We start from the raw sequence: 19,533 nt of genomic DNA on the forward strand, positions 1-19,533 counted from the left end.
AACCTTTTGGTTAGCAGCCAAACTGTTAACACACTGTACTACTAGGGTTCCTTGATCACATTTGAGTAATCGAATTCAGCTTTTAGAGGCTTCTTGTGTTAACCACTTTACTGGTAGGCCTTTTTTTTTTCTCTTTTTCTTAACAAGATATTATAGGAAACTTTATTTTGAAGCCTGAATAATTCCTAGTACTTAACTAGATAGCAGCATCACCTCTCAAAATTCTTTTGATTGAAAGAAACATTTAAAAAATCGTGTTAACTATTAGCCATAGTTATTAAAATATGGAAAATTCATGTATACCGTTAAAAGTACATGTCCACTAACATTTTCACTTAGCCTTACTTTTTTGATGTTTGAAATGATACCAAATGGTAAACCATTTGCATTTCTTCTAAGATCAGCAGTTTGAAAACCTATCGTTTAACCAAATTATACATTTTCTGAGAGATTGTGGTTCTGGGTCATGAAACCAATACTTCATCCTTTATTTGCACTTTGTACTCATGCCTTCTCTGGCCCTCCGGCATGTGGTATCTGAGCCCTTTGCCGCATCTTTCCTCCTGTTTCACTGCAGACAGTCTAGGCACGTTCCCTCCTCAGACTTCAGAAAGGGCTTCTTACTGTGTGTTTCTTTTGCTTGACACTTCTTCCCGTGCTGCCTTGTGTTGGTAGTTAACCAGAAGTGTACGTTGTGTCTCTCCAGTATTTATATGTCTTTTATGACGTTGACCCTCAGTAGATGTTTGCTGGTGAAGAGCCATAATTTACTTGACTTATTGAAGCTGGGAATATGTCAGGCTTTTGGATATTTGTGGCCCGAGTTAAAGGTCTAGAAAATGTGTATTGCCACTCTGTCTGCATATCCCCAGAAATGTAAAGTGTCCCCAAGTGGCTTCTAGCTGTTCCTAACCCTGATTAGGTCTTCAGGCCTGTAGGGGAGGGAAGAGGTTTAATGATGGTTCTAATGATAGGATTAGAGGGAGAGGAGTCCCAGTGAGCTTCCATTTGGCCCTGTCCAGGGAGTCGGGAACCATAACCCATACCTATGAGAAACTGAAATCATTTCCCAAACCTTTGTAATTTATATGGTGAAATATGCTGTTCCTCTATACGATTAGCCATTAAAAAAAAAAAAAAATTGCCATCGAGTCGATTCCAGTCCATAGCCACCCTATAGGACAGAGTGGAACTGTCCCGTAAGGTTTCCAAGGCTGTAAATCTTTATGGAAGCAGACTGCCACATCTTTCTCCTGTGGAGTAGCTGGTGGGTTTGAAGCGCTGACCTTTTGGTTAGCAACTGAGTGCTTAACCACTGTACCCCCGGTGCTCCTTTAAGAAATATGACTTTAGGGAGTAGAGAAAGGATTTAGGAAATAGTGCCCCTTCTACAGAAAGGTTTAGTTGGGTGGTGGCAGCTTTTAAGGACAGTGGAAATTAGTCATAATATACCTCCAGGAGCTATTGGGGAGGTGGGTTCCCCGACAGGGTTCATTATGCTCACTTTTTCTTTGTTCATTGGCTGACGCTAAGTGTGATCCCAGCTGCATCTTTGGCAGCAGATAGGTTATATGGCCCAACCAAGCCCAGGTGCTAGGCTGAAGGAGCATATGTACTTTTCCAGTTTTTTCCTTATTTCAGACCTGGGTTGCCTAACTGACTGCAGACTGGTCATTGTTAAAGCATTGTTAAGTAATTTACCGTGTAATTGGTTTTGTTGGTGATATGTGCAATGGATATTTGTATTCTAGAGTTCATTCCTTGCATGGACAAGCTGTTTGATGAATCCATACTAATTGGTTCAGGATATACTGCTCGTGAGACTCTAAGGTACGAGATTAAACCCATGATACCTGGTTGATTAAATGCCAATGGCAGCAATTACTGGCATTTTATGTTATGAGTGTTCCAACAAATGTAGGCCCTTGGGCCTTCACTTACCCATTGGACTGACAATTGTAGGAATTTTTGGAAAAGCCTTTGCCTTAGATTGCTTTTTTTATGCCTTAGCTTAAAGGGAAAAGTCAGAATTGTTGTCTTCATTTAAATTGCAAGTAAAACTTTCTTACTTCATCCAGCATTAGCTTTTTTTGCTTTTTATATAATAAACATATCTTTTTATTACAAAAGGATATATGGTAAGTTATTATAAGAAGAAACAAGGAAAGAAAGCGTGATAGTCTTGCATAAAGAGATCAAGTAACATGGCTAATATTTTGGTGTATTTTCTTCTAGTCTTTATTTCTTGTGCTTTTTAAAAAATGAAATGTAGCTGTGATCATGCTTGCTGTTTTTAGAGGGGGAAGTGAACATTTTATTATTTTTTAAAATGTAAAATGTATCAACGTTAATAAGTTTTTGCTTCTAATAAGAGAAATTTGATAGATCCTTTGGAATACGCAGAGTACTTTGATGTAATACAGCTTGTTCAGTGTGTTTTCTATATAATTGTTAAGTAGGATGATCTGTATGTAACTTGGGGTTGAACCTGACTGTAACTAGACATTAGATTGTGTTACTCCCGCTTAAAAAACCTCCACTGCCTTTCTATTATTACCCTTAGATAAAACCCAGACTCTTGACCGTGAAACACAGGTCCCTATGTGATTTGACCCTGCCCCCTTGTCTCACATCTTGTGTTGCTCTTGACCTATCTCAGACATGCTGGCCTCTGCAGCTCCCCTCACTTGACCTGCCTCAGACACACTGACCTCTGCAGCTCCCCTCACTAACCTGCCTGAGCTCTGCTAGCCTCTGCAGCTCCTGTCATCTGCCTCGGGTGTGCTGGCCGCTGCAGCTCCCCTTGTGGACCTGCCTCGGGTGTGCTGGCCGCTGCAGCTCCCCTTGTGGACCTGCCTCGGGTGTGCTGGCTCTGCAGCTCCCCTTGTGGACCTGCCTCGGGTGTGCTGGCCTCTGCAGCTCCCCTTGTGGACCTGCCTCGGGTGTGCTGGCCTCTGCAGCTCCCCTTGTGGACCTGCCTCGGGTGTGCTGGCCTCTGCAGCTCCCCTTGTGGACCTGCCTCGGGTGTGCTGGCTCTGCAGCTCCCCTTGTGGACCTGCCTCGGGTGTGCTGGCCCTGCAGCTCCCCTTGTGGACCTGCCTCGGGTGTGCTGGCTCTGCAGCTCCCCTTGTGGACCTGCCTCGGGTGTGCTGGCTCTGCAGCTCCTCAGCCACTCCAGGCGCCTTCTGTTTCAGAGTCTTTGTTCTTCCTGTTTCCTGTACCTAGAGATTTCTCTGGCTGTTGCTTCATGGTCCATTTTTGTCTGTAGGGTCTCAGCTTCAGTGTCACCTCAGAGGGGTATTCTTTCGCACCCTGTCTCTAAGAGTAGTTCTCCCGTTGCCCTTTCTCACATTACCTTTTTTCATATCCCCCACAGCACTTACCAACTTACATAACTTCTGACTCTACTTGTGTGTTTTCTTCCTGTAAATAAGCTTCATGAGGACAAGAGCCGTATTTTGTTCAATCAAGTATATTTTGTGCCTAGCCCGGTTTCCGGCACATGGCAGGTGTCCAGATGTTGAGTGAGTGGAAGAACTTAAAACTCTACAGAATGGTCACAACATACAGAGTATTAATTGGCATATGCTATTTATTTTTGAGCCACAAAAGCCGTTCAGTGCATGATCAAGCTGGTCATTATTTCTCCTCAGGTTAACTATGTTCTAGTATCTATTTTGACGGCACTGGGTTTTTCTGGGTAGTATCTATTAGAAATTCTAGCCATGACAGGCATACAGTTAACCTAATTTAGAAAATAAAGGTTTAAACAATAAGACAGGACTTAAGCCTTTTAGCCATGCAGCTAGGAGAAAGCAGTGTGGGGAAACTGGGGCCGCTCACAGTGTCTGTAATGGCCGTGCCGCTCCAGTTGTGGCGTCCACGGGGCAGATAGTGATACGCAGGGTGGCATGTCAGTGTGGCTGTGTGGGAAGCATCGAGACGGCTCGGGTCTGGGAGCTGGGAGCAAGCCGCAGCACTAGTGGAGTCTCTGCCCGCAGGCCCCTTGCCTACAGCACACTGGCTGACCTTGTCCACCACGTGCGCCAGCACCTGCCGCTTGGCGACCTCTCCCTTGCCGTCCAGCTCTTTGCCAAGAACATTGACGATGAGTCCCTGCCCAGCAGCATCCAGACCATGTCCTGTAAGCTCCTTCTGAACCTGGTGGACTGCATCCGCTCTAAGAGTGAGCAGGAGAGCGGCAACGGGAGGGACGTCCTGATGCGGATGCTTGAGGTACCGGCTCTTCAGGCCACTGCCTCCGCGCGGTGCCGTTCAGATCCTGCAGACTGCTAAGCTACAGGAGCACAGTCGATTCTCGTTATTTGTGCTCGTTGTGTTCTGTCAGCCCCTGCGAGCATGAGTTAGTGAATGCCAAACCAGTTGGGAACGTGCTTGCCGCTCCGTGTATGCGCTTGTCTGTGAATGACTGTGAAAGCACGCGAGTGTTGATTTTGGGGCTACAAGTAAATTTTAGCAAGTAGGTGAATTCACGGACATGGTATCTGCAAATAACGAGGGTCGGTTGTACTTTGCTGGTAAGTTTATGGGAAGGCCCTATTGCCAAGCTGGATCCTAGGGTTAGACTTTTGCCTCCCCCTAGCGTCCTTAAGTGAGGTAGTTAATTTCTCTGTGCCAGTTTATTCATCTCTTATCGTAGTTTCTGGCCCATAGTTTGCAAGAGTTAAATAACATATGAAAGCTCTTAGTTCCTACAAGTAATTGGAAGTGTTATTTTCTAGGGACAGAGCAAAATGCTAAATGAGTTCTGAAATTTCTGGAGAGAAGCTGGGTGGGTACCTGGGTAAGGGATAAGGTTTAATTCCCAAGGCCACCATTGGGCAGGCGTGTGGTTGTGGAAGGAGAGCACGGGGTGATAGCGCTGTAGTCCTGAGTTCAAATCCTGGCTCTGCCCCTCCGGCAGTCATTCAGTGTTGCTGAGCCACGTTCTTCATGTGTAGAGTGGGGATAGTATTACTTGCTGTAGTTACTTTGGGAAAAAAAAGGACACGTTTATTGTCCCTTCTACCTGGCACAAAGGAGATGCTCAGAAATGTCCAGTCCTCCATCTCTTGTCAGGAGAACAGGCAGAAGAGTTCAGCAGGTGGTCTCAGGCTTTAGTTCTGTCATCTGGAAGGGTTGTCTGGCCTACTAAAGAGGAACGATCTTGTGTTCTCCCTCTGCTTTCTCTTCGTGTTAGGTGTTTGTTCTCAAGTTCCACACCATCGCTCGCTACCAGCTCTCTGCCATTTTCAAGAAGTGCAAGCCTCAGTCTGAACTTGGGGCTGTGGAAGCCGCTCTGCCCGGGGTGCCCACTGCCCCTGCTGCGCCAGGTCCTGCCCCCTCCCCAGCCCCAGTTCCTACCCCTGCACCGCCCCCTCCCCCGCCTCCAGCCCCAGCCACACCTGTGACCCCTGCACCAGTGCCTCCCTTTGAGAAACAAGGAGAAAAGGACAAGGAAGACAAACAGACTTTCCAAGTCACAGATTGCCGAAGCTTGGTGAAAACCTTGGTTTGTGGTGTCAAGACAATTACCTGGGGCATAACGTCGTGTAAAGCACCTGGTGGTAATTCTGCTCTCTAATTATCTAGACAGACTTTTTTTAGCAGAACAGATAACAGAGTTGTTTTCACATTAACTTAATATGCAATCTCTTTTCCAGAAGCTCAGTTCATTCCCAACAAGCAGTTGCAGCCCAAAGAGACTCAGATTTACATAAAACTGGTGAAATATGCAATGCAGGCTTTAGATATTTATCAGGTAAGGAAGTGCCCTCAAACCAACATATCAAATACAGAGTGCACCTCTCAGAGATATAGTGATGAGATGGGTCTTGAGAGATTGGCTGTTTCCATCTTGCAAATATGGTCTTTGGTATTTGTATACCCAGGTTTGCTTTCGTTTTGTGATAACATTGCATTTATGGAGAGAGTTCTTATTTATGTGAGAGTTTGAATTTGTGTATTTTGTGGGGGAGATTATGTAGACGGAATATGAGGAATTAGAAACTTCAGGTTTAAAACTAATGATGTTGTGTTCTGAACAACATAAAGAAGTTATTTTTAAGACTTTCCAAAATTAAGGAGAAAAAACCTGTTGCCACCAAGTCAGCTATGAGAGACTAGAGAATTTAAATGGTTTTGGCGGGTATTCATTATCTAATAGAAGTGCCTTTTTAAGTACGTAATTGATCTAATGTCATGGGATATATTCAGAGAAGTTTACTATGAATGCTTGTGGATTTTTTTTTTTTCCTATGCTAGGTCCAGATAGCAGGCAATGGGCAGACCTACATTCGAGTTGCAAATTGCCAGACGGTTAGAATGAAAGAAGAGAAGGAGGTATTAGAACACTTTGCTGGCGTGTTCACGATGATGAATCCTTTAACATTTAAAGAAATCTTTCAAACCACAGTCCCTTATATGGTGGAAAGAATCTCAAAAAATTATGCCCTTCAGGTATAAACTTTTTTCTTACATTTTTTCAATATTAACGTCTTTGTTTATGTGTTGAGTATGCCTACATCTCACTTATCAACATGGTTAGGTTCAAAAGACCAGGTCATTATGCAAAAATCAGCATTATGTCAGAGTCGGGGCAGTAGCCCGTCTTCGGCACCAGTGTCCTCTCCCCCAGTCACTCACTGCCCGTGTGGTGCAGTTGGCCCTCCTTCTCCACCATCGTGGAGCCCCCAGGGATTGGGGATGGGAGCCCCCGGGGATTGGGGATGGCGATGGTGGTGGTCAGGAGTTGCCCGCCACCTCTGGAGCAGCAGGGGTCCATTATCACTTGGCTGAGCTTCAGGCCTCCGTGGCTAGCCTCTCCACCACTCCACGGGTCCTGCAGATGGCCTCGGTGGTGGGCGGCTCCCAGGCCTGCAAACAGGTGAGGCCTGGACACCTGGGCCTGGTGGAGGCTGCGGAGGTGACAGAGAGACCTCTTTGGAAGAAGACTTCCGAGACCCCCATCCAGCTCCTTATGGCCTGGCCGCGGTCTCCTCCACCCAGCCCATGTTATACGAACCACTGGTGGCCTGCGAGGCCTTGTTCCCTCTCCTCGCAAACCTTGCCCTCCTCTTCCCCCTCTTGCCTCGACTCCTCATTAATGTGCAAAATAGCCAGATAGTAAATTTATTGCTGTTGTCATAAGTATGAAACGTCAGATGATGAGGTAGTCGATAAGTGAGGAGTAGGTGTATCGGTATTACATTTATTTTGAGAATATTTGTTCATAATGCACCTGGGGATGTGCTTATCAAGCAAAATTTAAAGAACATTGGGTCACAGTGTTTAAAAAAGTAGGTATTTCGAAAGATCAAGATGCTTTAGGCCGCTTTCTTTGGTTAGTAGAAATTATGTGTTAAGTACAGGCTCTTGGATGAAATAACAGATTAAGTACTTGAAGTAAATGCTCAACTCAGTGCTCACTAAATGTATTTCTTGTTTTTTTCCCCCTTTAGTGGATAATTAATTTCTTGATTTCTTTGATTTTATGTTTTTGAAAAGTTCATTATTTTGTCTTAAAGCTGCTTTAGAGAAGGGCTGATTTTTGTCATGTGCCTTTCTTGTTTTGACAGATTGTTGCCAATTCCTTCTTGGCAAATCCTACTACCTCTGCTCTGTTTGCTACCATTCTGGTAGAGTATCTCCTTGACCGCCTGCCAGAAATGGGCTCCAATGTGGAGCTCTCCAACCTGTACCTCAAGCTGTTTAAGTTGGTGTTTGGCTCCGTCTCCCTCTTTGCAGCTGAAAATGAACAAATGCTGAAGGTAAAGCTCATTGAGACCTGTCGTCTTATTGGGTGCCGTCAAGTTCATTCCGACTTATGGCCCCATGTGGGTGGAACTTTGGTGGGGAGGTGTTGTTGTTTAATCTTTGTTTTCACTCTTGAACAGAAACAGAAACTGTTTATATGTAAAGCAATCTTTGAATTAATAAATATTTGCAACAGATAAGGACCTAGTGTGGAAACATTTCATGCGTTTCTAAGCAGAGCTCAGTTTATTTATCTGATGATTTAACATGAAAAATTCAAATCTCTCATGGTCAGGAACTGGGTTGTAGTTGGTTTTGCTAACACCAATCTTTGTTTCTTACACTCAAAAATTTAGTCTCCTGGATTACACAAGTAGGGAGTGTACCCTCCTTCTTTAAAAAAACAAAACAAAACAAAAGCTATTAAGTGGTAAAAAGAATGAAGAAGAAAAAGTGCCTTCTCTTGCAGTTTGCCGGCCTGTAGTTCTCATTACAGCTGTGATCTGCTTTCCTCCGTTTTCTTGTGTGTGTTCATGTTCCCTGTGGCAATGCTCAAACATCACATTTCAGGACTATTTGTTTATTTTTCCTCCCTAAATTAAGAATTCTAGCCAGTTTGTGTTTTTTTATTAAGATCATCTCGGAGGATACGCGTCTCATGACTCGTTTTTATAGATAGCTGATGATACCAGATTATGTAAGAATTAGATTCTAGCAAACGACTTAAACCTACCTGTGGTTACATCACCTGTTAAAAGCAGCAGGTGACATAACAAAGGCCCGATCAAAACTCATCTCCATTTATGGCAGAATCTTTTAATTCCATAGAAAGTGGAGTATTTTCACCTATGTCTAAGGAGACGCCTTGAGGCCGGTCATATGGTCTGGTCTTGGTGGAGTGAATGTGCAGGTGGTGATAGAGAGCACCAGTAATCTTTGCTTTTTCGTCACAGTTCGGTGGACTTTTTCAGGTATGTCATAGACACTACTTTGTGTCCACAGAGAAGGAGAGCACTGTGTTTTTAAGATATGAAATATTTCATTGTAAATCTGTGTCCCCATAATTCTGTATCATTTTTTTGCCAACATCACTATACGGAACAAGAAACAAAATAAATGTAATAGGACAAATATTGGTAGGATGTCAGAATATTGTTTAGGAAAAAATAGTCAAGAAACAGATTTCATAGAACTTTTTGCCAAGAGAATAATAACATATAGTCAGTTTATTCTGTAAAATATATCATGCCATATACACTAATAATGACTGTACTAGCAGTTTACAGTTCACTTTGAACATACACTTGAAAAAATGTTATGTTAACTTAACCTGTGATGTGTCAGAGTACTTTGTACTCTGAAGTATAAAGTTAATATGATTTAAAATATTGATTAAAGTTACTGTAAGTTAATAAAGTGGATTTTTTTAGCTAAATGCCCATATGAACACACAAAAAACCAAACGCATTTGCCGTTGAGTAGTTTCCGACTCGTAGCGACCCCATATAGGACAGAGTAGAACTGCCCCATAAGATTGCCAAGGCCGTAAATCTTTACAGAAGCAGTCTGTCACATCTCTCTCCTGCAGAGTAGCTGGTGGGTTCCAACTGCTTAACTACTGCACCAATTAAGTCTTCCCAAAGCCTACAGTCTCAAATGCCTCCTGGGGCTCATTGAGACTTTCACACTTCATACCTAATTGCTGGTGAAGAGTCTGTTCCTTCAGGCTAGGTTGTGTAGGAAACAGGCGCCTTTGATCTTGGTTCATCTTGTCCTCTTGAAGGAGTGACTGTGCGTGAGGACTGCTGAGCTGGCAGCACCTCCGGCTCCTGCTGCAAAGTTGTCTTTTCCACGTCACGTAACTGCATAGCTGGGCGGGAACCTATTCAGGGCTGCTTCCACAGCTGAACTGGTGCTGACCTCAAGATACCGGAAGAGAAATTAACTTGAGTCTAATAAAGGTTACAAAGTTCTTATTTTCTTCTCTCAGAATAAATTCACCAGAATTAGCTTCTGGTCCTGTTGGGACCACAGTGAGCCTTTGAGCCTGAGTCTTGATGGTGTCACTCCCTCCTCGTTTGGAGCCTACTAACCTACTCTTTGTCCCGCCGCAGCCTCACCTGCACAAGATTGTGAACAGCTCGATGGAGCTCGCACAGACCGCCAAGGAGCCCTACAACTACTTCCTGCTGCTTCGGGCGCTGTTCCGCTCCATCGGTGGAGGGAGCCACGATCTCCTGTATCAGGAATTCTTGCCCCTCCTACCGAACCTCCTGCAAGGTTGGGGCAGCGCTCTTGGTGGTCTCTTAGTGTTGTGTGCATGCGTGTGTCTGGGTCAGCGCCGGCCCTCGGTTGCTGGGATTCACACTTTGCACTCAGTGACGGTCATGGTGAGGGGAGGGCCTGTGTGTGCGTGCCACCCACTCTCTCTGTAAAGGCCGTGGGACATTGTTGGGGCCCACGTTCAGGGATGGACTCTTCTTCCCTATTCAGAGTTGAATGGACGTTGAAAGGTTTTAGTTACTCTGGTGAGAGCTTGGTGGCATTTTGTAGCATTTGGTATCTCAGGGTTCTCTTGAGAAACAAAACCAGTGAGATGTGTGTGTATCTATATCTGTCTGTGTCTATAGAGAGGAAGAGGAAAAGAGAGATTTACTTCAACGGTTTGGCTCACTTGATTGTGGGGGACTGGCAAGTCCAAAATCCCTGGTATGGTAGGTCAGGCGGCAGGCTGGAGACCTCTGCAAGCTTGCATTCCAAGACCCATAGGTCAGGCAAAGAGAAGAGTGGAGAGTCAAGGGGGAGGGGGGGCTTGTGCGCACAAGTGTGAGCCTTCCCAAAATAGTTACAGTCTGAGGGCAGACCACACCCAGAGAGGCTCCCTTTCAACTGATTGATTACATTATACTAGGTTACATTATGGAAGGGGGCTGTAGTATAGTAAAACCTCTGAAAACAGGAACCTGTGTAAGGTGGAAACCTGTCAGAGAAGGAAAACTTAAATATTTTCCACTAAAGGGAGAGAGAGAAAAATCATAAGGCCGCACCCTTTCAGAGGTGAAAACTTGTGAGACCTGGATAACAAGGCAGTCCTGTTGAGTTCTGGCTCTTACAGGTTTCACCGTGCATTGCCTTAGATCACGTTATAGAACAACAGCTAGCCTGGTGTTTGGCAAAAGCCCTGGGAACCATAGCCTAACCACGCCGACACATAAAGTTAACCATTACATTTGTTAAGCAAAACTAGAAAGAAAGAAATTTTTATTGATTAATAAGATCAGGGACCCCTAGATTGGAAGAGACTCAGAACAAGGAAAAAAGCAAGTTATAAAGCTGATATCTAGTTAGTTTATATTTTTATGTAGGCTCAATTTGCACAACCAAAGTCCTGTAATTCCCATGTAATCAGGGATGCTTTAGGATAAACAGCTAAAGGAGACCTTCAGTCCATTGACTGTTCATGGTGGGTGAACTGACGGGAGACACCCGTCTAGGGATTTTTTAATAAGGGTTGAACTCTTGCCAGGAGATTGAATCTTCTCTATTTTCTTTGCAAGTTCCTTGAAGAGAAGCCTTTTACAACATAGTATACCCAGGGGACGACTGGGAACTACTTGAACACTTTGACTGTAACATGACCCTAAATCCACCATGGAAGGTGTTGACAGCAGCCGGTAGCAGGCTGTGTTGTCTGTCACCCCATCTCCAGACCCCTCTATCCCCCAATGGAGCCGTTGTGCTGACCCCTCTGATTTCCTCCTGCTCTCTCTCTGCTGTCCCCAAGCTTGTTTCTCATGTTGTTTTGTTGGAACTTGTTCTTTTCGGGGTACTTAGCCCTTGGGCCTCTTCCCATCCATCCACCTTGTCCTTTGGATTCTGAATCTAGTTGTGCTGCTCTGTGATGCCTTCCCTGGTGACTCCTGGTTCCTCTGCATTCTCGCCACACTTCTGCCTGTGCTTCACAGGGCATACTGGTTTGGGGTCCAGTATTACCTACCCTTATCTTTCTAACTAGTTCGTAAGCTCCCTACCTGACATGTCTCAGTAAATACTCGATATTCCTCGTGAAGGATCAGGCATTGACTTTATAAGAAGGAGCCTTCTCTCCTTTTATAATAACAAAAGTGAACTTTAAAAAAAACGTTAGCTTTAGAGTATGGGTTTTAGCTGTGGCCTACCAAAAACCTGAAAAAAGATACAAGGCAGTTCGCCTCTTACTGGGGGTGATCAGATCATACTGAAGACTGTATCTTTAGATTGGGCTTATTAGTAGTATAACGTTAAAATAAAAGATTAATAATGATTTATATTGATTATAACAGTATAGTATTACCATTTTTATTACAATTTTGTAATAACTGCAGGCAGCCTCCTGTTGTCAGTGTGAATACAACAGACAAAAGGACCACAAAAGCAGTTGTAGAATAGATTAAGCTAGTGTAGGGTATCATATGGGCAAAAAGTGCCTTGATGTTTACAGAGGGAAGGTGGACCGGTAGCTTTGTGTAGTTAACTGTGGCGTGTCTGGCAGTGCCTTTCCTTCCTCTGATGGTCTCAAACCCTGTTGCAGGGCTGAACATGTTGCAGAGCGGCCTGCATAAGCAGCACATGAAGGACCTCTTTGTGGAGCTGTGTCTCACAGTGCCTGTGCGGCTGAGCTCGCTCCTGCCGTATCTGCCCATGTTGATGGATCCCTTGGTGTCTGCGCTCAACGGGTCCCAGACCTTGGTCAGCCAGGGCCTGAGGACTCTGGAGTTGTGTGTGGACAACCTGCAGCCTGATTTCCTTTATGACCACATCCAGCCAGTCCGTGCAGAGCTCATGCAGGTGAGTCAGCAGGGGTGTCAGAGGCTCATGCAGCGAGTGTCACTGAGGATTTGAGCTGTATTCCTATAGTGGTTGGCCATCTTAGTTGGTTCTCTGCACTTGGTGGTAGGCTCTGCAGGGTGGAGTGGTGGAATGTGGAACTTGCTTTATGAGGCCTCTGGCTTATGAAAAGAGCCCAGAAATTCTACAGTTATCAAGTGGGTATTCGTTTTGCAGTATTACCCTCTTTTTCAGAGGGCCTTCACAAGTGTTAGATTCTCAGTAAGTTCATGACTTAATGAAGACAGGCGTTAACGGTTACTATAGTAAAGCCTGCGGCAGCCAGAACATGTGTAAGGTGGAAACCTGTCAGAGAAGGAAAACGAAAATATTTTCTAAGACTAGAGAGCAATAGAGAAGTGGTAAGACTGCACCCTGTCACAGGAGGAGAACTCGCGAGACCCGGAAAGACAAGGCGGCCCCGTTGAGTTCCAGGTTTCACTGTATATGTGCTGTTGCTTGAAGCAATCTCAAACATCTGAGATCATTCCTTTGTCCACAAAAGATGTAACTTTTAAGGGAGGGTATAGGCGTCCCTCCATCCCAAGGGAAGAAGAACAGATAACAAAATAAGTTGTTTCGAAGACATGTGTTCTGTTCATTTAAGTTCATATGTCAAATAGGTTACTTATTCCAATTTTGCTATTACTGATTTGTAATGTGGCTGGTAATTGTTAGAGGTTTAGGTTGCACGTGAATTTACTCCCTCTTTAGTCTAGGGTATTTGAACCCAAGTAGGGATCAGGATACTAGCTTTATATAGTGGAGGCTGATTAACTCCTACAGGACAGGAGTCACTGGGAAAATTAGATTAGAGACTACAGATTGGATTTGAGTTTAAGTTGGGAGAGCTTTCCTTGCCAGTCCTAAAATTTAGATCTTGGGCTCGACCTAGGCTGGGAGAAGATGGCATAGTGGCTGGGCAGACCCTCCAAGTCCACTCTCTGGCCTGTCATTTGGAAGATTACAGGCCCACCTCGAGAACACCTCTATTGGTTGTAAGGAGAGAGGGCCTGGTTCTAGTAGGCAGACCCTGGGCCTGGCTTGGGATCACTCCTGTCCTCTCAAGAGCCTAAACTCAACTTGAGTCCTAGGTTCAGCTCATCTACTTCACTGCTTACCTAGTACTCACTGTCGAGATGGGAGAGTTTCCATGGGCTCTGTCTTCAGACAGGGTCTGCTCCAGTCCCATGCATCTAGCCTTGGCTCTGAGGTGTCCTGGAGACTTTCCCTGCCTCTCGTGAGCCTAGCAGTGCTACAGAGCAGTGTCCTAGCTGGGATCTGCTGGTTCTTAGTGAAAGGGCCTCTCTGATGACCTAGCCGGCCACACTCAGAGTTTGAGGTTTCAGTGAAGTAATATGCCTCTCATCAAATACTGTCTAACCCCAGGACTTGTGTTCTTACCTGTTACACACACTCCATAAATCTGACAGTACCCAGGCCTTCGTTACTTATCTTGTAGAATTTAGGTATCTTTGTAACCTAAATCAAAGACACTTGGGAAGAAACTTATTCCAACTCACATTGTAAATAAAGGGCTAGTTTCTCCAATGCAATAAAAGGGCAAATAGGAAAAAGGGCAATGGATAGAAATAGATTATTTACAAAAAGAAGATAAAGTGTCTATTCACTGTATAGAAATAAGTTTATTTAGTAGGAGAAATGTGCATTAAAACCACCTCCCTGGATACCAGATTCCAGTTTTGAATTGCCTTCTGGTGTATTCCTGGTGGGGGTGTAACTTCCGTGGAGGGTATTTGGCAACAGCTCTCAATTCTAAATCTATCAGTTTCCAATTCGAGAAATTCATTGTTTGGCTATACTTCAGCCTCTTGATACGATAGATATATAAGGCCATTGTACTGTTATAAAAGCAAAGGATTGGAGACAGTCGAGATGTCCATTAGTAGGGGCCTCATTAAATGACGAGTGTGCTGTACAGCGAAATGCTGCACCGCTGTAAAATGCAGTTATCTCTTGAATATAATTCTGAGCCATTCTATAAGGGGATAGGAGGGAGCCGTATGTAAAACTGTGTTTATACCGTGCTACCGTTTATATTACTGGAGTGTGAAAGGACATTTGTGTTTATGTATGAGCTGTTTTTATAAAAGCATAGAGTCTTCCTGAAGGCTACACAAGATGCTGATCATACTCGTTTCCCCCAAGACTGGGTAGTGTGTATTTGGGGGACAGAGGTGGGAGGAAGGCTTTTGCCGTATAGCCCTTTATGACTTTTGAAATTTCATTTGTGAGCCATGTGAATGCATTACTTATTCCAAAGAAGTTTTAATGGAAGTATGTTGGTTTTTAGGCCCTATGGCGCACTTTACGCAATCCTGCGGATAGCATCTCTCACGTGGCCTACCGCGTACTTGGTAAATTTGGAGGCAGTAACAGGAAGATGTTGAAGGAATCCCAGAAGCTGCACTATGTTGTGACTGAAGTCCAGGGACCCAGTATTACAGTGGAGTTTTCAGATTGTAAAGCGTCCCTTCAGCTCCCAATGGAGAAGGTAGGTTTGGAAGTCTTTGAGACCTTCTTAAAGAATATGTTGCATTTTAAGAAAGTTAATTTCTGTTTGTAAATGTGTATGTAATATGTAAATACACCATGTAACTATGTAATATGTAAATAGAGACCATGTATCTTCTTGGGAGGGAATTTCTAACTCAGAACAGGATTTATTGGGCGTCAGCTTGATTACTGAGGGGCTTTCATAACACCAGGAGGCCAACGGAGAGGTGCTGCATCTGAGAACTTGGGCCCCTTAAGCAGTTCTGTCTCTCCTGCTGGGACCAGGAGGTATTGCTTAACCCATCCGGCTCTTGATTTAGTCTGCTTTGGTGTCCAGAAGGCTTTGCCTCCGAGTGTCATTCAGAATCTGGTGTTAGCTCCATGCCTGTCTCTCATCCCCACCACCCTCCTTTTCTCCCAGCTCCTGTTTTCTTGTGTAACAATGTCCCCAACATCTTGGCTAGTGTTCTGCTCTACTACTTTTGCTTTGTTCTCAGTGAAAATTGCCCCCCCACGCCACTGTTGACCTTTTCTGCTCCCTCTCCTAGTCCTGTTTCGCATGCGTTTTCTTTTACTTGTAATCTACATTGTCGAGCATTTTCCCACATTGTGTTAAATAGTGTAGTTTTTTTTTTTAACGTGGTGAAAATAAACACGCCAAAACATTCACCAACACAGCAGCTTCCACATTTACAGTTCGCTGACATTGATTACCTTTTCATGCTGTACCACCATTATCATTATCCTTTTCTAAAATATTTCCCCACCACAACCATAAACTCAGTGCCCCTACATAGAAACTCCCCTTTACCCTTTCATTCCTCCCCTGGTGACTATTAATAATCTTCTGTTTCTGTGTATTTGCTTTTTTTTTTTTCGTGTAAGTGAGATCATACGGTATTTGCTCAGCACATTTTCCAGGTTTGTCCGTGCGGCGGCACGCGTCAGGACTTCACTTCTCTCTGTGACTGGCCGCTGTTCCACTGTGTGTATATGTCACGTTCATCTGTCGATGAACATTTTGTTTGTTTCCACTTTTTGGCTATTATGGAAAGTGCTGCAGTAAACCTTGGTGTACATGATTCTGTTTGTGTTCCTACTTTTGTATCTTCTGGGTATATACCCAGGATGGGGATTGGTGGGTTTTATGTTCAGTTTTTTCTTTTTTTTTTTAATTGTGCTTTAGGTGAAATTTTATAGCCCAAGTTAATTTACCAAAAACTAATACATCTATTGTTATGTGATAGTAGTTTACAATCCCTATAATGTGACAGCAGACTCCTGCTTTCACCCTGGGCATCCTGTGTCCATCCAGCCAGCTCCTGTCCCTTCTCATCCCACCTCCGAACAGGAGCTGCCCATCTGGTCTCGCGTATCTGTTTGAACTAAGAAGTACACTCTTCACGAGTATTATTTTCTGTTTTATCGTCCGGCCTAATCTTTGAAGAGTGGGATTCGAGAATGGTTATAGTTTTGGGTTACAGAGGATCTGGGGGCCATGTCTGCTGGGGTTCTTCCAGCCTCAGCCAGACCATTAAGTCTGGTTTTTCATGTGAATTTGAGTATTGCTTCATACTTTCCTCCCACTCTGTCAGGGACTCTCTGTTACATTCCCTGTGAGGGGTGCCATTGGTAGATAGCTGGGCACCATCTAGTTCTTTTGGTCTCAGGCTGATGAAGTCTCTGGTTTATGTGGCCCTTTTTTTGTCTCTTGAGCTATTATTTTCCTTATGTCTTTGGTGTTCTTCATTCTCCTTTTCTCCAAATGGGTTGGGACCAATGGATGCATCTTAGCTGCTTGCAAGCTTTTAAGACCCTAGACATCACTCACCAAAGTCAGTGGGATTCAGAACATTTTCTTAATAAACTTTGTTATGCCAGCTGACCTAGATGACCCCCAAAACCATGGTCCCCAGACCCCCATCCCTGCTACTATGTCCCTTGAAGTATTTGGTTGTTTTTAGGGGACTTCTTAGCTTTTGGTTTAGTCCAGTTGTACTGATGTCCCCTGTATTGTGTGTTGTCCTTCCCTTCACCTAAGATGATGATTTTTTTTTTTTAATTGTGCTTTAGGCAAAAGTTTGTAGCTCAAGTTAATTTCCCATACAAAAATTTATATACACATTGTTATGTGACCCTAGTTGCAATCCCCACAATGTGACGGCACACTCCCCCATTCTACCCCGGGTTTCCCCTATCCATTCAACCACCTCCTATCCCTTTCTGCCCTCCCATCCTGCCTCCAGACAGGAGCTACCCATTAAGTCTTGTATATCTACTTCAACTAAGAAGTACACTCTTAATGAGTATTATTTAATGTTTCATAGTCCACTCTAATCTTTGTCTGAAGAGTTGGCGTCAGGAATGGTCTCAGTTCTGGGTTAACAGTCCAAGGGCCATGTCTTCTGGGGTTCCTCTAGTTTCAGACCATTAAGTCTGGTCTTTTTACATGAATTTGAGTTCTGCACCCCACTTTTCTCCTGCTCCGTCAGGGACTCTATGTTGTGTTCCCTGTTGAGGCAATCATGAGTGGTAGCTGGGCACCATCTAGTTCTTTTGGTCTCAGGCTGTTGGAGTCTCTGGTTTATGTGGCCGTTTTGTGTCTTGGGCCAATATTTTCCTTGTGTCTTTGGTGTTCTTCATTCTCCTTTGCTCCAGGTGGGTTGGGACCAACTGATGCATCTTAGATGGGCGCTCCCAAGCTCTTAAAACCCCAGACATCACTCACCAAAGTGGAATGCAGAACATTTTCCTAATAAACTTTGTTTTGCCAGTTGACCTAGATGTCCCCTGAAACCATGGTCCCTGGAACCCCGCCCCTGCCACTCTGTCCCTCAGAAGTGTTTGCTTGTGTTCAGGAAACTCAGCTTTTGGTTTAGTCCAGTTGAGCTGGTTTCCCCTGTGTGATGTGTTGTCCTTACCTTCATCTAAGATAATTCTTGTCTACTATCTAGTTAGTGAATTCCCCTCTTCCTCCCTCCCCACCCTCGTAACTATTAAAGAATGTTTTCTTCTGTGTTAAACCTTTTCTTGAGTTCTTATAATAGTGGTCTTCTACAACATTTGTCCTTTTGTGGCTAATTTCACTCAGCATAATACCTTCCAGATTTATTGATGTTGTGAGGTGTTTCGGGGATTCATCATTGTCCTTTGTCGTTGCGCAATATTCCATTGTGTGTATATACCATAATTTGTGTACCCATTCTTGTGTTGATGGGCACCTAGGTTGTCTCCATCTTTTTGCTATTGTGAACAGCGCTACAACGAACATTGGTATGCATATATCTATTTGTGTGATGGCCCTTATTTCTCTAGGATAATCTATTTGTGTGATGGCCCTTATTTCTCTAGGATATATTCCTAGGAGTGGGATTGCTGGATCATATGGTACTTTTATTTCTAGCTTTTTCAGGAAGCACCACATCAATTTCCAAAGTGGTCGTACCATTTCACATTCCCACCAGCAGGGCATAAGTGTTCCAGTGTCGCCACAACCTCTCCAATGTTTATTATTTTGTGTTTTTTGGGTTAATGCTAGCCTTGTTGGGGTGAGATGGTATCTCATTATAGTTTTGATGTGCATTTCTGTAATGGCTGATGATTGTGAGCATTTCTTCATGTATCTATTTAGCTGCCTGAATGTCTTCTTTGGCAAAGTGTCTGTTCATATCCTTTGCCCATTTCTTAGTTGGGTTATTGGTCTTTTTGTTGTTGAGTTGTTGCAGTATCCTGTAGATTTTAGAAATTAGGCGCTTATTGGATATGTTGTAGCCAAAATTTTTTCCCAGTCTGTTGGTTGTCTTTTTACTCTTTTGGTAAAGCCTTTTGATGGGCATAAGTGTTAGATTTTTAGGAGCTCCCAGTTATCTAGTTTCTCTTCTGGTGTTTGTGCTTTGTTAGTTATGGTTTGTATTCTGTTTATGTCATGTGTTAACAGTGTTGTTCTTATTTTTTTTCCCATGATCTTTATCGTTTTAGATTTTATATTTAGGTCTTTGATCCATTTCGAGTTAGTTTTTGTACGTGGTGTGAGGTACGGGTCTTGTTTCATTATTTGCAGATGGATATCCAGTTACGCTAGCCCAATTTGTTAAAGAGACTGCCTTTTATCCATTTAATGGACTTTGGGCCTTTGGCAAATATCAGCTACTCATAGGTAGATGAATTTACATCTGTATTCTCAATTCTGTTCCATGATCTGTTGTACGAGTACAAGGCTGTTTTGACTACTGTGATGGTGTAGTTGGTTCTAAAATCGGGAAGCGTGAGGACTCTCACTTTCTTTTCTTCTTCAGTAATGCTTTACTTATTCAGGGCCTCTTCTCTTCCATATGAAGTTATGATTTGTTTCTCTGTCTTGTTAAAAAATGTTGGAATTTGGATCAGGATTGCATT

General features: G+C 43.8%; 1 protein-coding gene across 5 annotated transcripts in view; it reads left to right on the forward strand.

Moving 5' to 3' along the window:
- Positions 1 to 19,533, forward strand: part of TRRAP (transformation/transcription domain associated protein) — a 125,728-nt gene that overhangs the window by 20,134 nt on the left and 86,061 nt on the right. For all 5 annotated transcript variants that reach the window (XM_064296033.1, XM_064296036.1, XM_064296035.1 and 2 more), the window contains exons 13-21: positions 1,752 to 1,830; positions 4,002 to 4,236; positions 5,201 to 5,567; positions 5,664 to 5,761; positions 6,265 to 6,459; positions 7,578 to 7,769; positions 9,870 to 10,035; positions 12,326 to 12,582; positions 14,936 to 15,136. In XM_064296033.1, the coding sequence (XP_064152103.1) occupies positions 1,752 to 1,830; positions 4,002 to 4,236; positions 5,201 to 5,567; positions 5,664 to 5,761; positions 6,265 to 6,459; positions 7,578 to 7,769; positions 9,870 to 10,035; positions 12,326 to 12,582; positions 14,936 to 15,136 (1,790 nt within the window). The remainder of the gene's footprint in view (positions 1 to 1,751; positions 1,831 to 4,001; positions 4,237 to 5,200; positions 5,568 to 5,663; positions 5,762 to 6,264; positions 6,460 to 7,577; positions 7,770 to 9,869; positions 10,036 to 12,325; positions 12,583 to 14,935; positions 15,137 to 19,533) is intronic.

The sequence above is a fragment of the Loxodonta africana genome, chromosome 12, assembly GCF_030014295.1.
Source record: "Loxodonta africana isolate mLoxAfr1 chromosome 12, mLoxAfr1.hap2, whole genome shotgun sequence".
NCBI lineage: Eukaryota > Metazoa > Chordata > Mammalia > Proboscidea > Elephantidae > Loxodonta > Loxodonta africana.